Genomic DNA, 24,722 nt, shown 5'->3' with positions numbered 1-24,722 from the left:
GTGAAATTTTGGCTCCAAAATTTGGCTCCACAAATTCAATTTCAAATTCAAGTGAAATTTGAACAAAAATTCAAATTTCCCTCCAATTGTGTAACTTAGGCTATAAATAGAGGCCATGTGTGTGTATTTTTTTAACTTTGATCATTTGAGAATTAAACATCAAAGTTCAAACTTCTATAGAAGCACTAAATTTAGTGCTCTTCTCTTCCTCTCACTTCATTCATCTTCTTCTACCTTCAAGCTCTTATTCATGGCTTCCTATGGTGGTGAGCTTCTTCTAGACTCATCTTCTACTTGAAGTGGCATCTCCATTCATCTTTCTCCTTCCCCATTCTGCTACAATCAGACCTCAAGAAGCAAAGGAATCCATTGATGAAGAAGATCCAAGGCAAACAAGCTCCATAGGAGCTACATCACCACATTCCTAGTCACACTGGCGTACGAAGCCACTTCAACCCATTTGGTGAAGTAGTCAATGGCGACCAAAATGAAGCGATGTCCATTCGAAGCTTTGGGCTCAATAGCTCCAATCACGTCTATACCCCACATAGAGAATGGCCAAGGTGCTGCCAAGACGTTCAAAGGTATGGGCGGAGCATTGACATTATCGGTGAAGGCCTGACACTTGTGGCATTTCCTCACATGGATGCAACAATTGTTCTCCATAGTGAGCTAGTAATACCCTGCTCTCAGAATCTTCCAGGCCATGGCATGTCCATTGGCCTATGTTCCAAAGGATCCCTTATGCACTTCTACCAACATTTGCTTAGCCTCTCTAGCATCCACACACCGAAGCAAAACCATATCATGGTTCCTCTTGTACAGTATATTCCCACTTACAAAAAAGCCAATTGCCAACCTCTGTAACGTTCTTTTGTCATTGTTAGAGGCTTCCCATGGGTAGTCCTTGTCTTCGATGTACCGTTTGATATCGAAGTACCAAGGTTTACCATCTTGCTTTTCTTCTATCAAGTAGCAATGTGAAGGCTTGCCGCGACATCTGAATTCGATGTACGGCAAATCCCCATGTGGGGTAAGTTGGAACATGGACGCTGATGGAAGCTTGCTTGTGGGGCTTCTATGGAGGCTGGATCTTTGAGCTTCAATGGGGTCCTTTAATGGTGATTTTCCACCATGGAGATGCAGCGGAAGACAAAGGAAAGGAGGTGAGAGGAGGCGCCATCCATTAAGGAATAAGCCATGGAAGAAGGAGCTTCACCACCAAGATGAGCCTTGGATAAGAAGCTTGGAGAGGATGCTTCAATGGAGGAAAATAAAGAGGGAGAGAAAGAGGGAGGGGGAGCACGAAATTGAAGGAAGAAAAAGGGAGAGAAGTTGAACTTTGAGTTGTGTCTCACAAGACTCTCATTCATCAAAGTTACAACAAGTGTTACACATGCTTCTATTTATAGACTAGGTAGCTTCCTTGAGAAGCTTTCTTGAGAAAACTTCCTTGAGAAGCTTCTTTGAGAAAACTTCCTTGAGAAGCTAGAGCTTAGCTACACACACCCCTCTCATAACTAAGCTCACCTCCTTGAGAAGCTTCCTTAAGAAGATTCCTAAAGAAGCTAGAGCTTAGCTACACATACCTCTCTAATAGCTAAGCTCACCTCCTTGAGATGAGAAGCTAGAGCTTAGCTACACACCCCCTATAATAGCTAAGCTCACCCCCATGACAAAAAACATGAAAATAACAAAAAAAGTCCTTATTACAAAGACAACTCAAAATGCCCCGAAATACAAGGCTAAAACCCTATACTACTAGAATGGCCAAAATACAAGGCCTAGACGAAGGAAAAACCTATTCTAATATTTACAAAGATAAGCGGGCTCATACTTAGCCCATGGGCTCGAAATCTACCCTAAGGCTCATGAGAACCCTAGGGCCTTTCCTTGGATCTCTAGCCCAATCTACTTGGAGTCTTCTAGCCAATGCCCTTGCGGGGTAGGATTGCATCAGACGCTAGAGTGGCAAGGGCATTGGCCATCTGATTCTCCTCTCTAGGAATATGGTGAAAGGATATGTCATCGAATAATTCTATCAGTTTCCTGATGTAGACCTGGTAGGGTATCAACTTATCATCCCTGGTTTCCATTCTCCTCTCAACTGGTGGACTACCAAGGTCGAGTCCCCATATACCTTGAGTAACCTGACCTTGAAGTAAATTGTCGCTTGGATCCCAAGGGCGCACGCCTCGTACTCAGCTATGTTGTTGGTGCAGTCAAAACCCAACCTAGCTGTGAAAGGTATATATTGCTTGTCAGGGGAAACCAAAACCGCCCCAACTCCATGGCCTAGTGCGTTAGATGCACTGTCAAACCACACAATCCATTTGTCCCTATCTTCATCCTTTACTTCCTCCTCGAACAAGGTCATGAGGTCCTCATCCGAGAATTTTGGATGCATAGGATGGTAGTCATTGATGGGCTGTTGGGCTATGTAATCTGCCAAGGCACTCCCCTTTATTGCCTTTTGAGTGACAAAAACAATGTCAAATTCTGATAGCAGAACCTGCCACTGAACGATCCGTCTGGTTAGAGCGGGTTTTTCAAAGATGTACTTGACTGGGTCCATCTTGGACACCAACCAAGTAGTGTAGTTCAGCATGTACTGCCTTAGACGGTGGGTTGCCCACACCAAGGCACAGCATGTCCTTTCGAGCAAAGAGTAGTTCATTTTGCACGCGATGAACTTCTTGCTTAGGTAATAGACGGCCCGCTCCCTTTTCCCGGATTCATCATGCTATCCCAACACATACCCCATTGACTCATCCAACACAGTCATATACAGGATGAGGGGTCTTCCGGGCACTGGTGGCACAAGCACAGGGGGATTCATGAGGCACTGCTTAATCCTTTCGAATGCCACTCAAAAGTCATCATCCCATTGGACAGACTGGTTCTTATGCAATATCTTGAAGAAAGGCTCACAAGTGGCAGTCAGCTATGATATGAACATCGCTATGTAGTTCAACCGTCCTAGGAAACCTCGGACCTGCTTCTTGGAGCGTGGCTCTGGCATTTCGAGGATGAACTTCACTTTTTCTGGGTCTACCTCTATCCCTTTCTGGCTCACGATAAAGTAAGTGATTTAGACAATGCTTCTACTTATATTTTATGTTTGTATAGACTAATTTGTAGTTAACGTTCAATATGTAAATTTCGTCATGTATTTAGTGTAATAGACAAAAAGGAAGCACTGAGTGTGGGTATTACATCATGCACTGGATGTCAACAATAATCATAGGAAGTTTCAAGAATAATTGGGAAACAATAATTGTTTAATTCAAACAAATTTAATTTTGTTATGATTGGTATTATATTATTAACTTATGTTTCATTTTATCATGTAGTATTTCAATGATGCTAGACCACTGGAACCAGAGAGATTGAAGGTGCTTCGCATCTTGTGGGCAAAGTATTATTTGAAAGTTAGAAATGAAACTTAGGATGTTTAGGCAATTTTATAATTTTAGTATAGGCAATTTTGTAATTTTAGTTATTGCTTTACATTTTTTACAATTCATGTCTCCTTTTAACATTAAATATTCTTATAATTCTTAGTTATTAATAAATTTATCACAAAATTTTTCTACTAAAAACTATTTCAAAACAGAATGAAAATTATATATGTTGTGCTATGTGGCCTGATTTAAAATTTGCAGGTTAATTTTTGGGTTTATTGAAAATTATATATGTTGTGCTGTGTGGCCCGCCGATTTAAAATTATATATGTTGTGTTGTATTAAGAAAAACAACATATGTTTTTTAAAAAAACCAATGTTTACATATAATAACAACATTGGTTTTTGAAAAAAGAAAAACCAATGTTAATGTTGGCAGTTAATATCGGTTTTTTAGAAAACCGATGTTAACGTTTGACAGTTAACATCAGTTTTTTTTATAAAACCGATGTTAACGTTGGTAGTTAACATCGGTTTTTTTATCAAAACCGATGTTAACTTCCAACGTTAACATCGGTTTTATAAAAAAAACTGATGTTAACTGTCAAACGTTAACATCGGTTTTCTAAAAAACCGATATTAACTGCCAACATTAACATTGGTTTTTCTTTTTTCAAAAACCAATGTTGTTATTATACGTAAACATTGGTTTTTTTTAAAAACATATGTTGTTTTTCTTAATACAACACAACATATATAATTTTAAATCGGCGGGCCACACAGCACAACATATATAATTTTCAATAAACCCAAAAATTAACCTGCAAATTTTAAATCAGGCCACATAGCACAACATATATAATTTTCATTCTGTTTTGAAATAGTTTTTAGTAGAAAAATTTTGTGATAAATTTATTAATAACTAAGAATTATAAGAATATTTAATGTTAAAAGGAGACATGAATTGTAAAAAATGTAAAGCAATAACTAAAATTACAAAATTGCCTAAACTAAAATTATAAAATTGCCTAAACATCCTATGTTTCATTTCTAACTTTCAAATAATACTTTGCCCACAGGATGCGAAGCACCTTCAATCTCTCTGGTTCCAGTGGTCTAGCATCATTGAAATACTACATGATAAAATGAAACATAAGTTAATAATATAATACCAATCATAACAAAATTAAATTTGTTTTAATTAAACAATTATTGTTTCCCAATTATTCTTGAAACTTCCTATGATTATTGTTGACATCCAGTGCATGATGTAATACCCACACTCAGTGCTTCCTTTTTGTCTATTACACTAAATACATGACGAAATTTACATATTGAACGTTAACTACAAATTAGTCTATACAAACATAAAATATAAGTAGAAGCATTGTCTAAATCACTTACTTTAACAACAATCCACCTAGCACCAGCCTTGGATTTACTTTGTGGAGTATCGTCAAGTCCTTTCAAAGCACTGTTGAATACAAACATGGATGGTTATTGTACAATTAAAATATTGATTTTCCTGACTAATGCTAATGCAAATGTATTGAAAAACAACATTGACCTGTTAATTATTCCTTTGAGGTAGTTGTCTAGCCTATTATGCAATGAACAAAACCAGATGACAACATTTTCTGATTCAAATTCCTTAGGCAAAATGATGACCATTTGCCAATGTGCATTGCAGTGGAGACCAATATAGGTTATTATACTATTATCCATTATTTAAATTCATTTGTTCAGTTTAACTTACCCATTCAGGTAGGCTCCTAGGTACACATCCTGTTTTGAATTCTGCATCCAGTTCTTCATGTAACTTTCTGATTCAAATTACGATTGCCCAGATCTCTGGATGGACTGTGGCTCGAGGAATCCATACACATCGGCATTCCCCGCTCACATGCTTGTCTCAGTCATGTGCCTATTGTTGTTAACACAAAGAAAATTATGTATGAATTTAAAACAATAAGTTAGGTAATAAACAATAATCTAAATTGACTTATAGAATCCACAACTGTATAATAGAGATGCTGAGACATTGACCACCGTGTGTTATTTTAGACAAATCTTCATTCTTTATGTACAAGGAGAAGTCTTCATTAAACACCCCGAACACGGTAGCATCCCACATAACCTGCAATGGCTTCAGAAAAAGTTGTGGGATGGTCAATGTCATCAGATATAGGGGATCATCAACCTCATGATCCGACCTATCTGCAGGTTTTGTCAGTCCCACATCTCCTTGTTTAAAATGACACATCTCACCTCATAGCTTGGGCAGGTACACAAACAAAGCAAAGACTTTCTCTCTTTCTCACTTACACTCACATATTCTCTCTCTTTCAAGTCCGGGTATAGAGAATCATGTTGTATATATAAAACCCATATAGGATTTGCTGGCCTAGCTTTGGAGATCGACATGTTAATAGCATGTTTGTGAATGAAGTTTGTAAGGTTGGGTTGGACATGAAGGATGTTGTGTGTGATAGGAACCTTATAGAAAATATGGTCAATGATCTCATGGGTCACAGGAAGAAGGAGTTTCTGAATTTGGCACGGGAAGTGGCTATGTTGGCTAACCATAGTGTGAGGTGATTCTTCTTACTCCAATTTCGATTGTTTGATCCAGTACATAAAATTAATAAGTCAAGAGGATAGAGATTGGAAAGGTGATGACAAACTTGCTTTCTCCTCAAATTAAGGAAGTGAGAAGAAGCAATGGAGTGAAAGTTCCTATATGGTACTTCTACCTATGGAAATCTAATTAAGGACATAGGGATTGGAAAAGTGATGACAAACTTGCTTACTCGTTTGTCATCCAATCCTTCTCCTTACCTCATTTCATCTTTCTAGATTTTAATTCTAGCTGCCATTGGCTCATCAAGCTAAGAGTTTCTTATGCTTTTCTTGAATTTCTTGTACTATTTTTAGTAACCTGACATGATCATATTTATAGGACAGAACTGTGTTACCTAACCGACAACCCATGCATAATTGATCTGCAACACCCATCTCAGACCAACCACCAATATATCTATGGTGTCTCTCCTATAAGTGCTTAGCCTTTCATTGTTATTATTGATATGCCAAGATTGCATAAAAAGCTGCAATAGTTGATCGTGTAAGTGTTGTAAATTTAGATGGGGCCTACATATCTGAGTTTTTGTTGTGGCAGTTAGTTTGATGGTATGTGATTAGGCTTTGGGGTGGACGTGGGTGTTTTCATGTTCTCGGATGGGGGAGGTTATTTCAGAATGGTTTATTTGTGAAGATATCTCTGTTAGGTATGTGATTAGGCTTTGGGGTGGACTTGGGTGCTGTCATGTTCGGGGTTATTAGAAATTAAACTCAAACACATTAACCACTAGTCCACTAGATACACAAAAAGACCATTCTTGCACCTTTACAGCTTGCTCCATTATTATTTGACCATTTACCTATTTCAGCCACATAAACATCACTATTAGGAGAAATAGTATAAGCAAGGGAAAGAATGTAGCCTAGTATTATCAATCCAAACATCATAACTTAGTAGAAGCTGAGCAAATCAGTTATCCGAATATGATAAATTGGGAGCAAATCAGTTATCAATCCAAACATGATAAACTAGGACCAAATCAGTTATCCGAATAAGTCTGTAGATAATAGTTACCTCTCCTATATTAGCAATGTTATTGGTTTTGAAGATGGTGAGGTGGAGGAGAAAGGGGCTACTGGTTTAACAACCAAGGTATGGCATAATTTTTTTTTTGGAAAAGGGTACAAACATCCTTCGTACTTATTAATGAGATTTTTTTTTTAGCAAAAGGAAAAGAAAAATTAATTCCACCTAGCTTGTTACAAGTTACTATACAAGTTTTTGGAAATTTATTTTGGTTGGTTTGTTAAGAGTTCTATGCAGGCATGTTGATAAATTATAAGTGATTGGAAGCCAAGGATTTTCACCTGAATAGGAGTAAGGCAAAGCATATGCATTACAATTTTACCAAGAAAGAACAAAGAAGAGAACAATGATTTGGAAGTAAAAATTGAAGATGTCATACCATAGGTTTCTAAGTTCAACTATCTAGAATCACTATTACAAAATAATGGGAAAATGAATGAAATGCCACACATTGTATACAAGTTAGGGTAGTTAAAACGGAGAAAGGTATCACAGTTATGTGACTGCTAAATACCTATCAAACTCAAAGGATGCAGCCAACTATACTCTACAAGTGAATGCTAAATTTTAAAGGGAGAATAAGGGGAAAATGTGAGAATAGTATAAATGAATATGTTAAAGTGAATGTGTCGAGATAAAAGGAAAAAAAATTGATGGAATACAGAAAGATTGCAATGGAAAAGATATAAGTGAGACACATACTGAGCAAAATACTAAAGGAAATCAGTTAAGGTGATTTTGTCGCATGCAAAGAAAGCTATTGGAGGCACCGGTCAAGAGATTAGATGGTATTTTTTAGTCCTAAAAAAAGAGATTAAGAAGGACATTACACAGAATTATTAAAAGGGAATTTTATGATGAACAATATCCTTAAAATTTTTGTTTTTAGTTGAGACTAATGTCATTGTACGATTCATATATTCGATTTCATTTAATTAGTGAGATAAGAGTATTAGTCTCCACGGGTATATTAATCAGTCCTTAATCAGAACTACATTGATAGATTCCAAACTTGCTAAAGCTAGTTGTATTACGTATTATTAGAATAGCCCTTGCCTTCAGCGTTAATAATATTCTTTTACTTTAAAAACTTATATATATTCTCAAATTGTAATTCAAAGCAAACAGAGGTGAATAGTTGCAAATTCTCATTATTCAGCTCAAACTCATCAAGTGGCAGTAGCACACAAGAAGAAAAAGGTCACAGAAGTTGCATGAATAACTGGCACAAAAGATAGTAATCACAGTCAAAAGCCTAGCTTGGTTAAATTAATTCGAAGGGCCAGTTTCACATGCCAAGCCTTGATCGGTAATTCCACGTTCAAATTATTTGTCTTAATGCTGTTGTGGCACAACTCAGATTAATTCACTTTAATTTCACTTACAACTAACAATATAAGGTTTTATTTAAAATAATAATAGTAATAATTATTGTGTGTAATTTTCTTGCCTCCATATAGCACAAAATAATTGTCACAAGCAGCCAACCAACAAGCTGCTAAGCCCTTACACTAAAGAAAGAAGAAAAAAAAAACACTTCTCTCGATTATATAAAAGAATGAGACTGCTAAGAACTTGTTTAATATCTAGTGGTGTTGTTGAAAGGAATGCCGTTTGACAGTTCACGTGAGAGGAAACCTACATGTTTATTGTTTAGCAGCACAATGTACTTGCTAGAAAGTAAATTTTGAAAACTCTCAAGGTGGTCGCACATATCTTTCAAAGGTTTCTAGAGATATCATCCCCTTTGATATCAAACATTGTGACGGTAGGGACTACCAACGACAACATATCATCAAAGAGAAAAACTCTAGATGAGGTTTCACTATCATCAAGTGAGTCAGAGACTCAGCATGATCACAGATCAACCTCCACTTCCTACGTTCCCATGGACCCGGGTATAGGTCCCTAATAACTCACCGTGTGTGCAAAGGTGTAGGTGTCGTGTGTGCATCAAATATTTATAAATGCATGTATAAGTAAACAACCACACCAAATACAAAAGCATCGAAAGAGTTATATGAACACAGGAGCATGAAATAAAGAAAGGGAAACAAATCAAAGAGGAATTCATGATAAATATTGCACACAGATTAAATGGCTTAACTCTCTAAAAGAGATCCCTAGTGGAGTCGCCAACTGTCACAACTTACCTTTCGGCGGGAGGGCGTGGCGAGACTCAAGGGTGCATCTTCCAAGAAAAGAAAACACACGAGAGTCGTCACCAATGTTTATTTGAGGAAAAAGTTAGAAAAAAACCAAAAAGGGGTCTGCAAATTTTAAGAATAAAGGTTCGGGAGTCGTTTTCATGGGGGGAAGGTATTAGCACCTGTCGCAACCTGCCCTTCAGCGGGGTTGTGAAAAGGTCTCTCTCCTGGGCCAAGGGTGCATCTTCCATTGAAGGAAAACGCGTGGATTCACCACCAATGTTTATTTGAGGAAAATGTTAGAAAAACCAAAAAGACGATGGTCTGCGTGTTTTGAAAATGAGGGTTCGGGAGTTGTTTACGCATAGGGAAGGTAGTAGCACCCCGCACGCCCGTCACAAGGGACGACAACCTCTAATTGAATGTGCAAATCATGACTTCAAAATTATGTATTTTTCCTTTTTATGTTTATTATCTTTTCCCTTTTTATGTTTTTATTCTTTTTGGGGTCGACAAGGGTGTTGCCCTTACTCCTACGTAACCTCGGGTGCGATGAGGAAATAAGACCTACGTAGTTCTTTAAGTCTAAAATTTATTGGTTAAATTGTTTTTATCTTTTTTGAAAGATTGATTTTAACCGAAGAAAAGTCGTTTAAGGCATTGGACCTTTGAAACGATCTTTTGATTTTTGAAAAGAGGAGAGAGTCATTAAGGCATTGGACCTTGAAATGACCTCTCGATTTTTTAAAAGAGGGAATCGTTAAGGCGTTGGACCTTGAAACGATCTCTTGATTTTTTTATGAAATGTAGAAGTTTATGAGTCGATTTTTATTTGATTTTTTTCTTATTAATCTTCAATCCTATTTTAAGATAACTTGCGGCGTTAATGACCGATTAAAACTTATTTTACATTGATGAAAAGAGTTTACAAGACAAACAATTGGTCGAAACTTATTTAAATAGTGATTAAGTGAGATTACAACACAAACGATCGGTTGAATTTTATTTTAACGGTGATTAAACGAGATTACGGTATGAACGATCGGTCAAAACTTGCTTTAAACAAAGAAAAAGATCACTAATGATTGAAGAAGGAGATGAAGATGCACAAACAATAAAGGGGACCCCTAAGGGTCCATAAATCAAATTCAAATCCTTAAAGCAAGCACTAACCGAATGAAGAACGAAGAACGATCGAAGAACGAACGACGAACGGTGTAGGAATCGATCATGGATGCGATTCGGAAGCGTTTCATCCTTGTTTTCTCTTCTTTCTTCTTGTTTTCTCTTCTTTCTTCTTCTTTCTGGACCTCTTCACTTCAGGGAACTCAGGGACCCTCTCCTTCAGCCCCCTCACACCTATTCATAGCAAAAGATGGCATTTGGGTTGAAGGTAGCTCGCCAAGTCGAGCTGAGCTCGCCCAGGCAAGCAAATAAATTCATTCTAAAGTAACCCTGCTCGCCCAAGCGATCTGGTTACTTCATCATGAAGTTATCTAGGTGGCCTAGGGGCTGAGAAATGCCCCAAAAGTGACCCTTTTTCCCTCCTTTTGAGTATTTTGCACATTTCCTTCCAAAACGTCAAAAAAAACCTTACGGAATGTGCAGCAATAGGTGTTAAGCAGCCCAATTTGGCTAGCAAGAATCCAAATGTTTGCAAAGGATCATCCCCAGACGAAATTAGGGTATGAAAATTGCCCCTCTTTACTTATATTTTATTGGAAATAAAAGGGAATAAAAAATAAAGACACTAATTTCGTTCGAGAGATCTCACCATCCAACTGGCCACTAGTGGAAGTCCAAGTAGTAAAACCTGTGAAAACATAAAGACATTGAAGTTCTTCTTTTTTTTTCTTTTTCATTTTATTATTTTTTTTATTTTTATATATATTTTATTTTTTTCTTTTTTTCTTTTTAAAAGCTTAGACACAAAGGATGTCAAGTCCTATGAAGCACAAGGACAAAAGACATTGAAGTCTATGAGATGAAGACATTGTCATCTTCGAAAGCGTAAATGAAGGCATTGTCGCCTTTGAAAGCATGAAATGATTGAAGACATTGTCATCTTAAAAATGTAAATGAAGGTATTGTCGCCTTTTGAAAGCATGAAATGACTGAAGACATTGTCGTCTTTGAAATGTAAATGAAGGCATTGTCGCCTTTTGAAGACATTCTCATCTTTGAAATGTAAATGAAGGCATTGTTGCCTTTTGAAGAAATTTTCGTCTTCGAAATGTAAAATGACCATAATTGTCTCCGCATGCCAACGGACTCGCTTGTCTCTGGAAGGCAAAGGAGACTGCAATAGTCTTGAAAACAACAATAAAAAAATGGATGACCATGATTGTCTCCGCATGCCAACGGACTCACTTGTCTCTAGAAGGAAAATGAGACTACAATAGTCTTGAAAACAACGAAAGTGGATGACCATGATGGTCTCTGCATGCCATCGGACTTGATTGTCTCTAGATTGCAAAGGAGACTGCAATAGTCTTGAAAACAATGAAAAAACGGATGACCATGATTGTCTCTGCATGCCAATAGACTCGCTTGTCTCTGGAAGGCAAAAGAGATTGCAATAGTCTTGAAAACAATCAAAGCGGATGATCATGATGGTCTCCGCATGCCATCAGACTTGATTGTCTCTGGATGGCAAAGGAGACTTAAATAGTCTCCGTCGAAAGACATTGAAGTCTTCGAAAAGGGCAGATGACCATAATTTGTCTCTGTGTGCCAATGGACTTGCTTGTCTCTGGAAGGCAAAGGAGACTTTAATAGTCTCGGTCGAAAGACATTGAAATCTTCGAAAAGGGACAGATGACCATAATTTGTCTCTGCATGTCAACGGACTCGTTTGTCTCTAGAAGGCAAATGAGACTTTAATAGTCTCGGTCGAAAGTCATTGAAGTCTTCAAAAAGGGGCAGATGGCCATAATTTATCTCTGTGTGCCAATGGACTCACTTGTCTCTAGAAGGCAAAGGAGACTTTAATAGTCTCGATCGAAAGACATTAAAGTCTTCCAAAAGTGGCAGATGATCATAATTTGTCTCTGTGTGCCAACAGACTCGCTTGTCTCTGGAAGGCAACAAAAACGAATGACCATGATTGTCTCCGCATGACAAAAGACTACGATAGTCTTTGAAAAGGATGAAGACTTTATTGTCTTGAAAGCATAAGTGATGGAGGACTTTGAGTCCTATGAAAGACAAAAGTGAGGACTTTGAGTCTTATGAAAGATAAAGGTGAGGATTTTGAGTCCTACGAAAGATAAATGTGAAGACTTTGAGTCCTACGAAAGATAAAGGTGAGGACTTTGAGTCCTACGAAAGATAAAAGTAAGGACTTTGAGTCCTATGAAAGATAAAGAGAGGACTTTGAGCCCTATGAAAGATAAAGTGAGGACTTTGAGTCCTATGAAGGTGTGGACTTTGAGCCCTACGAAAGGTGAGCTGCTTAACATGATTTTTGGCATTTAATATGAACATGATTTTTTTTTGGATGCAGATGCATGCAACCTTTATCTTGAAATGCAGTAAATGCAGGCTTTGTATGCAACAATGCAATGGAAATTTGTACAATGTTCATGACATTCTTTCCTATTTTTGTGACTTTGATTTGATTTGATTTTTTTTTCCTTTTTTTGTGGAAAACACATATTAACTGTCTCTTTTTTTAAAGATGTGATAGCTCATGGAACCTTATCCTATCTTTTGCAAATCTCTTCGGGAGCTCCCTCGGAGTGTGTATTCAATTTGATTTAGTCACTTGACAATTTTGGATGACGGCAGTGGAGCCATTTGACATTTAATCAACCAATTGAAATATTGATCCTAGGGATTTTACCTTTCTTTTTAAAAACTTCGATCATTCTGCACAGCAAGAAGAACACAAGGATTTGGGACCAATCGCATGCATCGTTGAAGGATCACAATGGATCGTCACCCTTTGGTATGTGACCAAGTGAAACTTTTTTGGTTTAAGGTCATAGAGTGATGCCATGGGTCTGTTGATCCCACTGATACTCGATGACACGGGTTGATCACTAAGCAAAGGCCACCATTGGATTCAAAAGGAATCCTAAGGAGTCTGCATGAGCGACTAACATTAGATGTACCCTACTATCACAATTGGTTTCGGGCATTTTGCATGAGTTCTTTGTCAAATGAGTTTTCTTCTCAAATGTGCAAGTGTGAACCTCATGGGTTTTTCTTTCTTTTTTGTATATATATATATATATATATATATATATATATATATTCAACAATCACAAGCGTGCACGGGTTTCATTCCAGAATCCCAACTTAAAAGCAAATTAGTCATTCTTTGATCTGCATGGGCTTTATTGGGCTTGTAACATGGTCAGGGGTAAGAGGGATATGAAAGAAATGATTAGAGGCTCAAAGAATGTTTAAGGGTTATATTGAGTAAGAACCTTGAGAGCATTGCTTGTACCTTTTGGGTTGGGCTCTACTTCTTTTGTCTCATACATTAATCTTTCATTGCACTTTTGTGCCTTTTTTATAGAATTTGGAGATCTTCTGTCTCTCCTTTTTTCCTTTTTTTTACTCGCCGTTGGCGGATTTTTTTTTTCATTGTTTTTCCTAACTTCATGCATGTGTATTTGCATGGCTCTTCTCGCCGATTTAGCGGTGGTTCCCACTCAGGGTTTCTATTTTTCTTATACTGTTTTTTTTTAGAAAACAAATATGCTTTGGCTCTGAGGGGGTAGCAAAGGATAAACTAGTGTTTGGGATGTCAAAACATGGCCATGTATCATTTCAAATCCTGACTCAGATCCTTTTATAGTTTGGATTTTGGGACAAAACCTTAATAACACGGCCCTGATTGTTGTTTTTTTTAATTTTTTTATTTTTATATCACCCTAATTTTTGCCTAGGCTGCTCTTTCAAGTTTTCAACCTATCGGATGAGAACTTTTGATCTACCCCTGGGTTCGCTTGGGGCTCATACACAATGCCTCTCATTGCCCCAGTGTAGGGTTCTAAGGTATCCATTGTTGTCTTTTGTCATGACCTCGTAGCAAGGAAGAAAAGAAAGAAATTGTGCATGTTCTCGAAAATGAATTTTCAAGGATGAGAAACATTCAAAGGATTTTCAATTCACGGATTAAGTCGAACGACTCCTGTTCTTGACAACTTATTTTTCTCTCAAAAAGAAAACTTTTAAGAATGAGGTCACATGAATGTCTGTACATTTTTTTGAAATACAGTCAGTCAAACATTTTTTTTTCTTTTTACCTTTGTTTTGAACTTTACTCATCATTTTACGGTCTTAGAAGTCAAAACTCAGGAGCGCAGGTTGCTTGAGCAAACAAACCAATGGCTTACACTCACATTCCAATGACAATTGAATAAGCAAAGATGTAATTGTGAGAGGATGAGAGACAAGGATGTCAAATTTATCCATATTATTAGCATTGTAACTATGGTTTACAATAATGGCATAAACTTGAAAATCCTAATGAGTCACTAGAGACATCTAACAACAACCTTCAAATTGCCCCATGTATAGTGTCGCTTGCCAACGTCAGAATTCATAAGCAATTCTACTCAAATTTCAGCCAGCGCGCATCAATTAGACCTTGCACCTTATGCTTTAGGGTCATACAATGCTCAATGGAATGCCCTGGAACTCCTACATGATAATCACATGCTGTGTTTGAGTCGTATCCTCTGAAAAATGGAGGTTGAGGAACCTTGGCTAGGGTTATGGCTACCATTGAATTATCGAGTAGAGAGCAAGTTAGCATATGACATTGGAATTGGGGTGAATTCTATAGGTTTTTTTGCCGCAAAATTCCTTCCTTGGTTAGTGTTTTGGTTTGTGATAAGGGTGGTGTTTGGCATTGGATGTGCGGCAGGCAGGCCTTGTGGCTAATTTAGGGGTGGCCTTTATGGTTGATTGGGTGGTGGGTAATGAGAAGGGTCAATATTGGCTGAGTATTGACATGCTTGATTTGGCCATGTAGGAATGACAGTCACAGCATGGGTTCCTCCTTCTTCCTCATTCTCTCCATTTGCCCCAGGCTTCTCATTCATCAAAGCAGGATAATCAAATTTGCCTCTTTTCAGACCCACTTCGATCCTTTCGCTGGCGAAAACTAAATATGCAAAGCTTGAAGGTGTGTAGCCCACCATTTTCTCATAGTAGAACACCGGTAATGTGTCTACTATCATTGTTATCATCTCCCATTCCATCATTGGAGGTACCACTTGAGCTGCCAAGTCCCTCCACCTCTGGACGTATTCTTTGAAAGATTCATGCCCCTTTTTACACATGCTATATAGCTGCATCCTATCCGGAACCATATCAAAATTGCACAGATACTACCTAACAAAGGCAACCATTAGGTCCTTCCAAGAATGGACTCGGGAAGGTTCCAAGTTAGTATACCAGGTGACGGCTGCCCCAGTAAGGCTCTCTTGGAAGAAATGCATCAGCAGTTTTTCATCTTTCGCGTATGCCCCCATCTTCCGACAGTACAGTTTTAGGTGATTCTTGGGGCAAGCAGTCCCCTTGTACTTATCAAAATTGGGCACCTTGAATTTTGGAGGGATGATGACATTAGGCACTAGGTACAACTCTGCCATGTCAGTAAAAGCATGATCTCTACCTCCTTCAATGGCCCTTAGCCTTTCCTCTATATGATCCAATTTCTCCCTTTCCACCATAGCAGGAGGGACTCTCTCTACCGTAAGATACAAGGGTTGTGGTTGTGGGTGAAACTGAGGGGCCCTCCAAAGTGTTTGGCAGGGGTACATCACCAACTGCTTGCCCCTCAATGGAGTATCCGAGGCGAGGCTCGAGGTCGGCTAGATTGTGGTGGGGTACTTCATGTGTTTCCCCCATGGGTTGAGAGACAGGTGCATGATCAGATTGAGGTTGTTGGCTCTCAATGAGTATGGGAGCGGATTTGTCAACATTCCCATCGGGAGCGCGTGCAACATTGGGTGGTGTATAGTTGGGAGGCAAGCCATATGGCGGGAAGGCATACTTTTTTTGAATTTGCACACAATGGGGGCCGCCCATACTTCCCAACTCTTTGCTTCCTTGACCTACCCTATCCGAGGTTGGATGATTTATTTGATTGAGGCCAGATAGAGGAGTCAGGTCCACCTCAGCAATGGCACTGGTAGCGGCAACTGCAGCCGCATTGACCTCCATTATCTTCTTCATGCTCATCATGGCCTCCATCATTGTGGCCATTTGCTCTTTCATGGCCTCCATGTCAGCCTTCATCCGTTCTTGCATCTCCTCTATTTCTCCCATTACTCTAGCTATAGCACGTGTTCGATAAGGGCGTTGTAAAGCGTGTTCCTTCCTTTCGATAACAATGATTACAGTTTTGATTTCAAGAAAAGAATGCAATGAGCAATGCAACCAATGTGAAAAGCATGGACATATGTGAATGATGCATTGTTGAAGTATTGCAAATTTTACACAGGACGTTCAGTAGGACACATGGTCAAATCAATTCGGACGACATTATTTATTACATCTTGTCAGAGTCAAAGTGAAACTGGAAGTAACATGGACATTAACAGTCCTTAATTTTGTAAATCATGTGTTGGCAATAGACAAAGAAGCGATGTTACTCGATTCATCTTTTGCCCCAATTTTTGCAAGTTGGTTACTTCCATACTTGACCTTGACTTGATGAACCTTTTTCTTAAAACATGTGCTTGGATCAACCCCATAATCCAAGGAAAAGAAATTTTGATTGGCAATACTTCCGCAACCTATCATAAAGATGAATGACTAGGCCATACTCATGATATGCATGGCAAATGTAATTATGAGATTGAGATGCCCGAAGATCATTTTCCTAGTTAACCATGCATTAGGTACTACGTTCATATGATTTTCAATCATTTTTTTGTTTGCAGAAATGGGTGTATAATCCCAACATGGTTGGTTTATAGCCATCATCATGGTACCAAACACATACAACTAAGAATATGGTGTAACTTTCTTTTTGTTCTCAATTTTTGTGTTTTTATGTTTTTTATATGCAGAGGAAAATGCAAGGATCATGCATGAGTGAACGTCATGCGAATGATGAAAATAGAATGTATGCAATTGACATGCTAAATGAAAGTGTATGATAATGCAGTGATTTATGCAAATGCAATGCATGAATATGATGCAGGGGTGATATGCGTATTACGATGCCATGAAGAGATGCATGATGCAATAAAGGAATATGCCAGAGTAAGTTTACTATGTGCCCTCTAATTGAGGAATCTAATGGAAAAGATCCAAAAGTCCCCTTCTAGTGACAACTCCAAATGGTGGTTTCAAGTAACCTTACTGGCTTCTAGAGATATCATCCTCTTAGGTAATACATTATGGCGATGGGGACTATCAACGACAATGCATCACTAAAAAAGGAAAACTCTAAATGAGGCTTCACTGTTATCAAGCAAGTCGGAGACCCACCATGACCACAGATCAACCTCCACTCCTTATGGCTCACATAGACCCGGGTATAGGGCCTAATATCTCAATGTGTGTGCAAGATGTGGGTTCCATGTGCATAGAAAAAATATTTTTAATTATCAATGTAATTGATAGACAAACACACAACAAACACAACAACATAACAAAGGTTATGGACAAAAACCAAAGATAAAAGGGAAGAAAGAACATAAATAAAGAAGAAGTCATGATAAGATGTTGCACACTGATTGAATGGCCTAACTCTCTAAAAATAGTCCCTAGCGAAGTCACCAACTGTCACAACCTACCCTTCGGCGAAGGTCTGTGTATTTTGAAAATGAGGGTTCGGAAGTTGTTTACGCACAGCGAAGGTATTAGCACCCCACACGCCCGTCACAAGGGACAACAACCTCTAATCGAGTGTGCAAATCATGAGTTCAAAATTATATATTTTTCCCTTTTATGTTTATTATCTTTTCCCTTTTATGTTTTTATTCTTTTTGGGGTCGACAAGGGTGTTGCCCTTGCTCCTATGTATCCTCGGGTGCGATTAGGAAATCAGACCTACATAGTTCTTTAAGTCTGAAATTTGTTGGTTAAACTGTTTTTATCTTTTTTGAAAGATTGATTTTAACTGAACAAAAGTTGTTTAAGGCGTTGGACCTTTGAAACGATCTTTTGATTTTTGAAAAGAGGAGAGATTCGTTAAGGCATTGGACCTTGAAATGATCTCTTGATTTTTTTGATGAAATGAAGAATTTTATGAGTTGGTTTTTATTTGGTTTTTTGCTTATTAATCTTCAATCTTTATTAAGATAACTTGCAACATTAATGACCGATTAAAACTTATTTTACATTGATGAAAAGAGTTTACGACACAAACAATTGGTCAAAACTTATTTAAATAGTGATTAAGTGAGATTACAACACAAATTATCGGTTGAAATTCATTTAAAAAGTGATCAAGTGAGATTACAACACAAATGATCGGTTGAATTTTATTTTAACAGTGATTAAACGAGATTACGGTATGAACGACCGGTCGAAACTCGCTTTAAACAAAGAAAAAGATCACCGATGATCGAAGAAGGAGATGAAGATGCACAAAAAATAAAGGGGACCCCTAAGGGTCCATAAATCAAATTCAAATCCTTAAAGCAAGCACTAACTGGACGAAGAACAAAGAACGAACGATGAACGACCAAAGAACGAATGACGAATGATGTAGGAATCGATCACAGATGCGATTCGAAAGTGTGTCGGCCTTGTTTTCTCTTCTTTCTTCTTATTTTCTCTTCTTTCTTCTTCTTTGTGGACCTTTGGATTTCAAAGAACTCAAGGACCCTCTCCTTCAGCCCCCTCACGCCTATTTATAGCAAAACATGGCATTTGGGTTGAAGGTAGCTTGCCCAGGCGAGAAAATAACTTCATTCTGAAGCAACCCTACTCGCCCAGGCGAGCTGAGCTCACCCAGACGAGCTGGTTACTTCATATGAAGTTATCTAGGTGGCCTAGGGGCTAAAAAATGCCCCAAAAGTGACCCTTTTGCCCTCCTTTTGAGTATTTTGCACATTCCCTTCTGAAACGTCGAAAAACCTTACGGAATATGGGGCAATAGGCGTTAAGCAGCTCAATTCGGCTGGCAAGAATCCAAATGTTTGCAAAGGATCATCCCCAGACGAAATTAGGGTATGACAGCACCCCACACGTCTGTCACAAGGGAGGACAACCTTTAACCGAGTGTGTAAAATCATGACTTCAATATTTATTTTATTTTCCATTTTTTATGTTTTTTTACTTTTTGGGTCGACAAGAGCGTGGCTCTTGCTCCAACGTATCCTCAAGTGCGATGAGGAACTCAGACCTACGTAGTTCTTTGAAAGCAAGAAAGTTACGTGTAGAGTTGGTTTTAAACTTTTGAAAGGTTCATTTTAACCAATAAAAGTAAAAGAGACCGTTAAGGCGTTGGTCCTTGAACGGATTCAAGTGACTTTTATGGATAAAAGTTTGGTTATGTGTTGATTTTAACTTTGGTTTCACTTATTTACTTTCAATCTCATTAAAAGACGACTTGTGAAGTGAATGATCGGTTGAAACTTTATTTTACAATGATAAAATGAGATTACGGCACAAACGATCGGTTGAAACTTTATTTTACAATGATAAAATGAGATTACGGCACGAACGATCGGTTGAAACTTGCTTTATGTAACAGCCGTAACTTTAATAAGTAAATAAGAAAATAATAAATTAATAAATAAATAAATAAGTAAAAATAAAATAAAAATTATTAGGTCATAAATTCCCACTATATAAGCCAAATGTTAACCTAGAGCAGCTTTTTGGAAAACACATTTTGTTCCTTTCTTCTTTTCTGACGCGCAAGAAACCTAACAGAGCAACCAGAGGAGGAGCTCTAGAGAGCACCAGAGACGCCACCATTGCTAATAGAGAATATTTAAGCGACTACATCGAGGTAAGGGATGAGTTACTCACGCTTGGGGATTATAATGAATATGTGTAGGGATCCCTAGAGGATCAATTTTTGGGTTATTTTGGGGTGTTTATGAATTTAATTATGTTTTCATGTTTAATCGCGGATTGAGTGTGTTTGATGAACCAATTGGTGTTCTGTTGTGAGTTTGTTGTAGAATTGATGTGTTCCTGTGTTAGGTGCGTACCTTAGAAATTAGAAATCTTTATAATTAGCATAAAAATTGTGTGGTGGTGATTTTGTTTATACCAGATATGTTGGCCTTTCAATCTTGTTCTTTTTATTTTTTTTTTTTTTTTTCACACCGCAGTGTATACGTGTACATATATATTGATACTGTTTTTTTTTAAAAAAACTTTATATTTTATTTCATGTGGGTGATTTCTCGTCATGAAATTCATATGTGTAGGGATTGTCATGAAATTCATATGCGTAGGGATTGTTGGATAATTGAACTGGCTAAAATCATTTAAAGAAATTAACTAAAGTTGTATTCACATTGTAATTAGGCATTTTCTTGATGTCGATAACTTAGTTGAAATATATTTAGAATATAGGTATACATGTTATTCATAGAAATCAATAAGAGTATATATTTTATTGTTATATATAATTTATATTTACTTAATGATATATTTGATATTATTGTGATTATTTTATATTAATATATATTTAATACTTTTTATATGTTATATATATATATATATATATATATATATATATATAATATGTACGTTTACGTTTACGTTAATATATATATATATATTACGTGTACTTTATAGTTATTTGTTTATAAGCCTTGAAGTTAAATATTGTATGTTATTATTGTTATGATATATTGTTATTTAATTGTTGAGTATATTTTGGAATTAGTTAAACTGTGAAATGTTAAACTCTGGACATGAAATATGGTTGTGAATGAGTGTGTGATTGATATTTGTAGTGATATTACTTGTCATGTGAATTATGAGTTATATAGTAACCCGACCAGTGTTTACCTTGAGAGAACTTTTATGCGCAGTGTTAAAGGAAATTGTAGGATTCCTAGTTAGGATCCTGAAGGGTTAAACTATAGCGCAATGTGTTAAATATGTTTGAAATATAAGTGTGAGGTCGTGGGTATTATATAACTCATAAACAGTGTCTGCGTGCAAAAAAAAGAAAATATTTTAGGGGTTGGACCTAAATCAAGAAGGTGAGGCCCAAACGGATTCTTCGGAATCTAGGCCTTGGGGGTAAAGATACTCGGTTTGAGTGCTCCTTTAAGCCCATGTTGATCCCATGTGGTTGGGGCATTCTCGCAAAACAGAGTAACCCTGACTGGTCACCTTATGATGTTACTTAGTGAGAGTGACCGAGTATACCCATTGTGTGGTGTGCTTTGGCATGTACTCCTAAGCGCCCCAGTGTTGTTTTTCACTGACATGGTACCACATTGCATATAGGCTTGAGTCTTAGTATAATTGTTGCATAACGCTTGTGTTTGAATTTCATTGAGTTAACAATTGTGGTTGATATTATTTTATGGAGGGTATAAACTTGAATGGGTGTGAATAATGTGTGCGATTTTGTGTAGTAATGTTATTTATATACATTCAGCTTTAAGTATTATATGTTTCACATGCTCTAATGTTTTATTATATATGAATGTGATATCTCGCTCCCGGTGTGTGTTTGTGTTTGGGCTGATTGCCACTTTGTTTCAAGTGAGGCTTCATATGATGAGTCACATGCTAGAGATTGAGAGATTTAGTCTGTGATAGGGATATGCTCTGATAAGTGTGACATTGGGGCATAGGATTTTACTTCACATATTATGATTTTCACATGTTATGATTGACTGAATGATATAATTGTGTTATACTTTTCTACTTTAGTTTCTTTCTATTATTTATTTAGAGTGAACGGCCTTATTTTGAGCCAGGATATTCTTACCTTTTATTAAAAAAATAATTTCTATTATGTTTTCACTAAGTGGATGTGAACCTTTATCCTTTTGAATTGATTTAAATTAAATGTGTTTAAAAAGAAAAATTATTAATTAATTTTGCATGTTTTTTTCCTTCTTTTATTATTATGTGTTTATAATCTTTTAATTAAATTTTGTATGATTTATTTAATTAGTTAGTTATAATTGTAAGGGTAGAGGGTGTCACATTTAGTGGTATCAGAGCAGGTCGAACCTTTTGGCCATGTGTGTTATGAGCTTTATGTGTTTCCTTGTGTACTCTGATGTGTTGTGTTTGTTTTGTTTGATTAGAGGTGTACTCTATTGTGTTGGTATATTTTTATTTTATTTTTTGTTCTTCAAAGTTTTGTTTCTTGCGTGACATATGAAGTAATGGCTGCGAGAAATGAGCGAGAACGACTTCTTACCGAGGCCTTGAACAACTTGGCGCAAGTTATGGCCAATCAGGGAGGCGGTGGAGGAGCAACTATGTACCATGGGTTAGATCGCTTTCAGAGGAACAACCCACCTACTTTCAAAGGGGGTTATGATCCTGAGGGTGCTGAGGCTTGGCTGAGGGAGATTGAGAAGATCTTCCGGGTGATGGAGTGTCAGGACCATCAGAAGGTGTTGTTTGCTACTCACATGCTAGCAGATGAGGCGGAGTACTGGTGGGAGAACACTCGCCCACGTTTAGAGGGAGCAGGTGTTGTTGTTGTCCAATGGGAGACTTTCAGACAAACTTTTCTGGAGAAGTATTTTCCAGAAGATGTGAAGAATAGGAAGGAGATGGAGTTTCTCGAGCTGAAATAGGAAAGTATGACGGTGGCAGAGTATGCGGCGAGGTTTGAGAACCTTGTAAGGTATTTTCCTCATTATCAGGGGGAAGCTGGGGAGAGGTCCAAATGCGTGAAATTTGTCAATGGCCTTCGACCAGAAGTAAAGATGATGGTAAATTATCACGGTATTCATAACTTTACACAGTTGACCAACATGTGTAGAATCTTTGATGAAGATCAGCGGGAGAAGACTACCTTTTACAGGAATGCCAATGCTAGTCATGGGAAAGGTAAGAAGCCTGTGACTCACAATCGTGCTAAGCCATATTCTGCCCCTCCCGGGAAATATGGAAACCATTCTGGAGGACAGAGGACTAGTGGAGGACTTCAACTAGTTGGTGGGAGTTCTCAGCCAATTAACAGGTGTCTCAGTCTGCGGGTAGAAGTAGTGGTGGTAGTGGTGCTCCTGCTATGGTTACTACACCACTCAGGTGTGGGAAGTGTGGTCGGCTTGGGCATATTGCTCGTGAATGCACAGATAGAGAGGTGACTTGCTTTAACTGCCAAGGTAAGGGCCACCTCAGTACCAGTTGCCCACATCCGAGGAGGGAGAAGAGGAGTGGAAGTTTGAATAACCAAAGTGGACGACCAAGGACCACAGGGAGAGTGTTTGCTCTTAGTGGTGCTGATGCCGCACAGTCTGATGAACTCATCCAAGGTATGTGTTTCATAAGTCAAGTTCCCTTGGTTGTATTGTATGATTCAGGTGCGACCCATTCATTTATTTCTCGTGTCTGTGTTGAAAAACTTGCCTTGCCTGTGTCTTCCTTGAAATTTGACTTGATTGTGAATACACCTACTAGTGGGTCTGTTTTAACTTCTGATGTGTGTTTGCAATGTCCTGTCTTAATTTCTGATAGACAATTTCTTATTGACTTACTTGTTCTACCTTTGAGTCAGATTGATGTTATTCTTGGTATGGACTGGTTATCTTCCAATCATGTCTTATTAAATTGTTTTCAGAAATCTGTTGTCTTTCTTAAGTCTGGTGTGAGTGAAGGTGATATGTTTTTGTCTGCTAACCAAGTTGAGGCATCTTTAAGGGAGGATGCACAGGTATACATGATCTTAGCTAGTATGAGTGTTGAGACCAAAACCCCTGTGAGTGATATACCATTGGTGAGAGAGTTTCCAGAGGTGTTTGAGGAGGTGTCAGGATTACCACCTGAGAGAGAGGTCGAGTTCTCGATAGACCTAGTGCCCGGTACTGAACCCATATCCATAGCACCTTATAGGATGTCCCCTGTGGAGTTGAGTGAGCTTAAGAAACAGTTAGAGGAACTTTTAGAGAAACAATTTGTGAGGCCTAGTGTGTCACCCTGGGGAGCACCAGTGTTGTTAGTTAAGAAGAAGAATGGGACCATGAGGCTATGTGTAGATTATCGTCAGTTGAATAAGGTAACGATTAAGAATAGGTACCCTTTGCCTAGGATAGATGACTTGATGGACCAATTAGTAGGGGCTTGTGTGTTCAGTAAGATAGATCTTAGGTCAGGTTACCACCAGATTATAGTAAAGCCTGAAGATGTTCCGAAGACTGCCTTTAGGACCCGTTACGGTCATTATGAGTACTTGGTTATGCCTTTTGGTGTGACCAACGCCCCTTGTGTGTTCATGGATTATATGAATAGGATCTTTCACCCCTACCTAGATAGTTTTGTAGTGGTCTTCATAGATGATATCTTAGTGTATTCTAAGACGAGAGAGGAACATGAGGAGCATTTGAGAGTTGTGTTGCAAACCCTTAAAGACAATAGACTGTA

The 24,722-nt window shown here is 37.9% G+C and overlaps 1 protein-coding gene across 1 annotated transcript; it reads left to right on the top strand.

Annotated features, from left to right (window-relative positions):
* The first annotated feature begins 22,498 nt into the window (after positions 1-22,498).
* On the top strand, positions 22,499-22,933 carry LOC114385997. Its single transcript, XM_028346017.1, has one exon. The coding sequence runs from the start codon at positions 22,514-22,516 to the stop codon at positions 22,931-22,933; it is 420 nt and encodes a 139-aa protein (XP_028201818.1). The 5' UTR covers positions 22,499-22,513.
* The last annotated feature ends 1,789 nt before the right edge of the window (positions 22,934-24,722 follow it).

The sequence above is a fragment of the Glycine soja genome, chromosome 15 (assembly GCF_004193775.1).
Source record: "Glycine soja cultivar W05 chromosome 15, ASM419377v2, whole genome shotgun sequence".
Classification (NCBI taxonomy): Eukaryota; Viridiplantae; Streptophyta; class Magnoliopsida; order Fabales; family Fabaceae; genus Glycine; species Glycine soja.
This window is presented reverse-complemented; position numbering and strand designations above follow the sequence as displayed.

Coding starts and splice junctions, on each gene's coding strand:
- LOC114385997 (XM_028346017.1), top strand. CDS start 22,514: ATGGCTGCGAGAAATGAGCGAGAACGACTTCTTACCGAGGCCTTGAAC.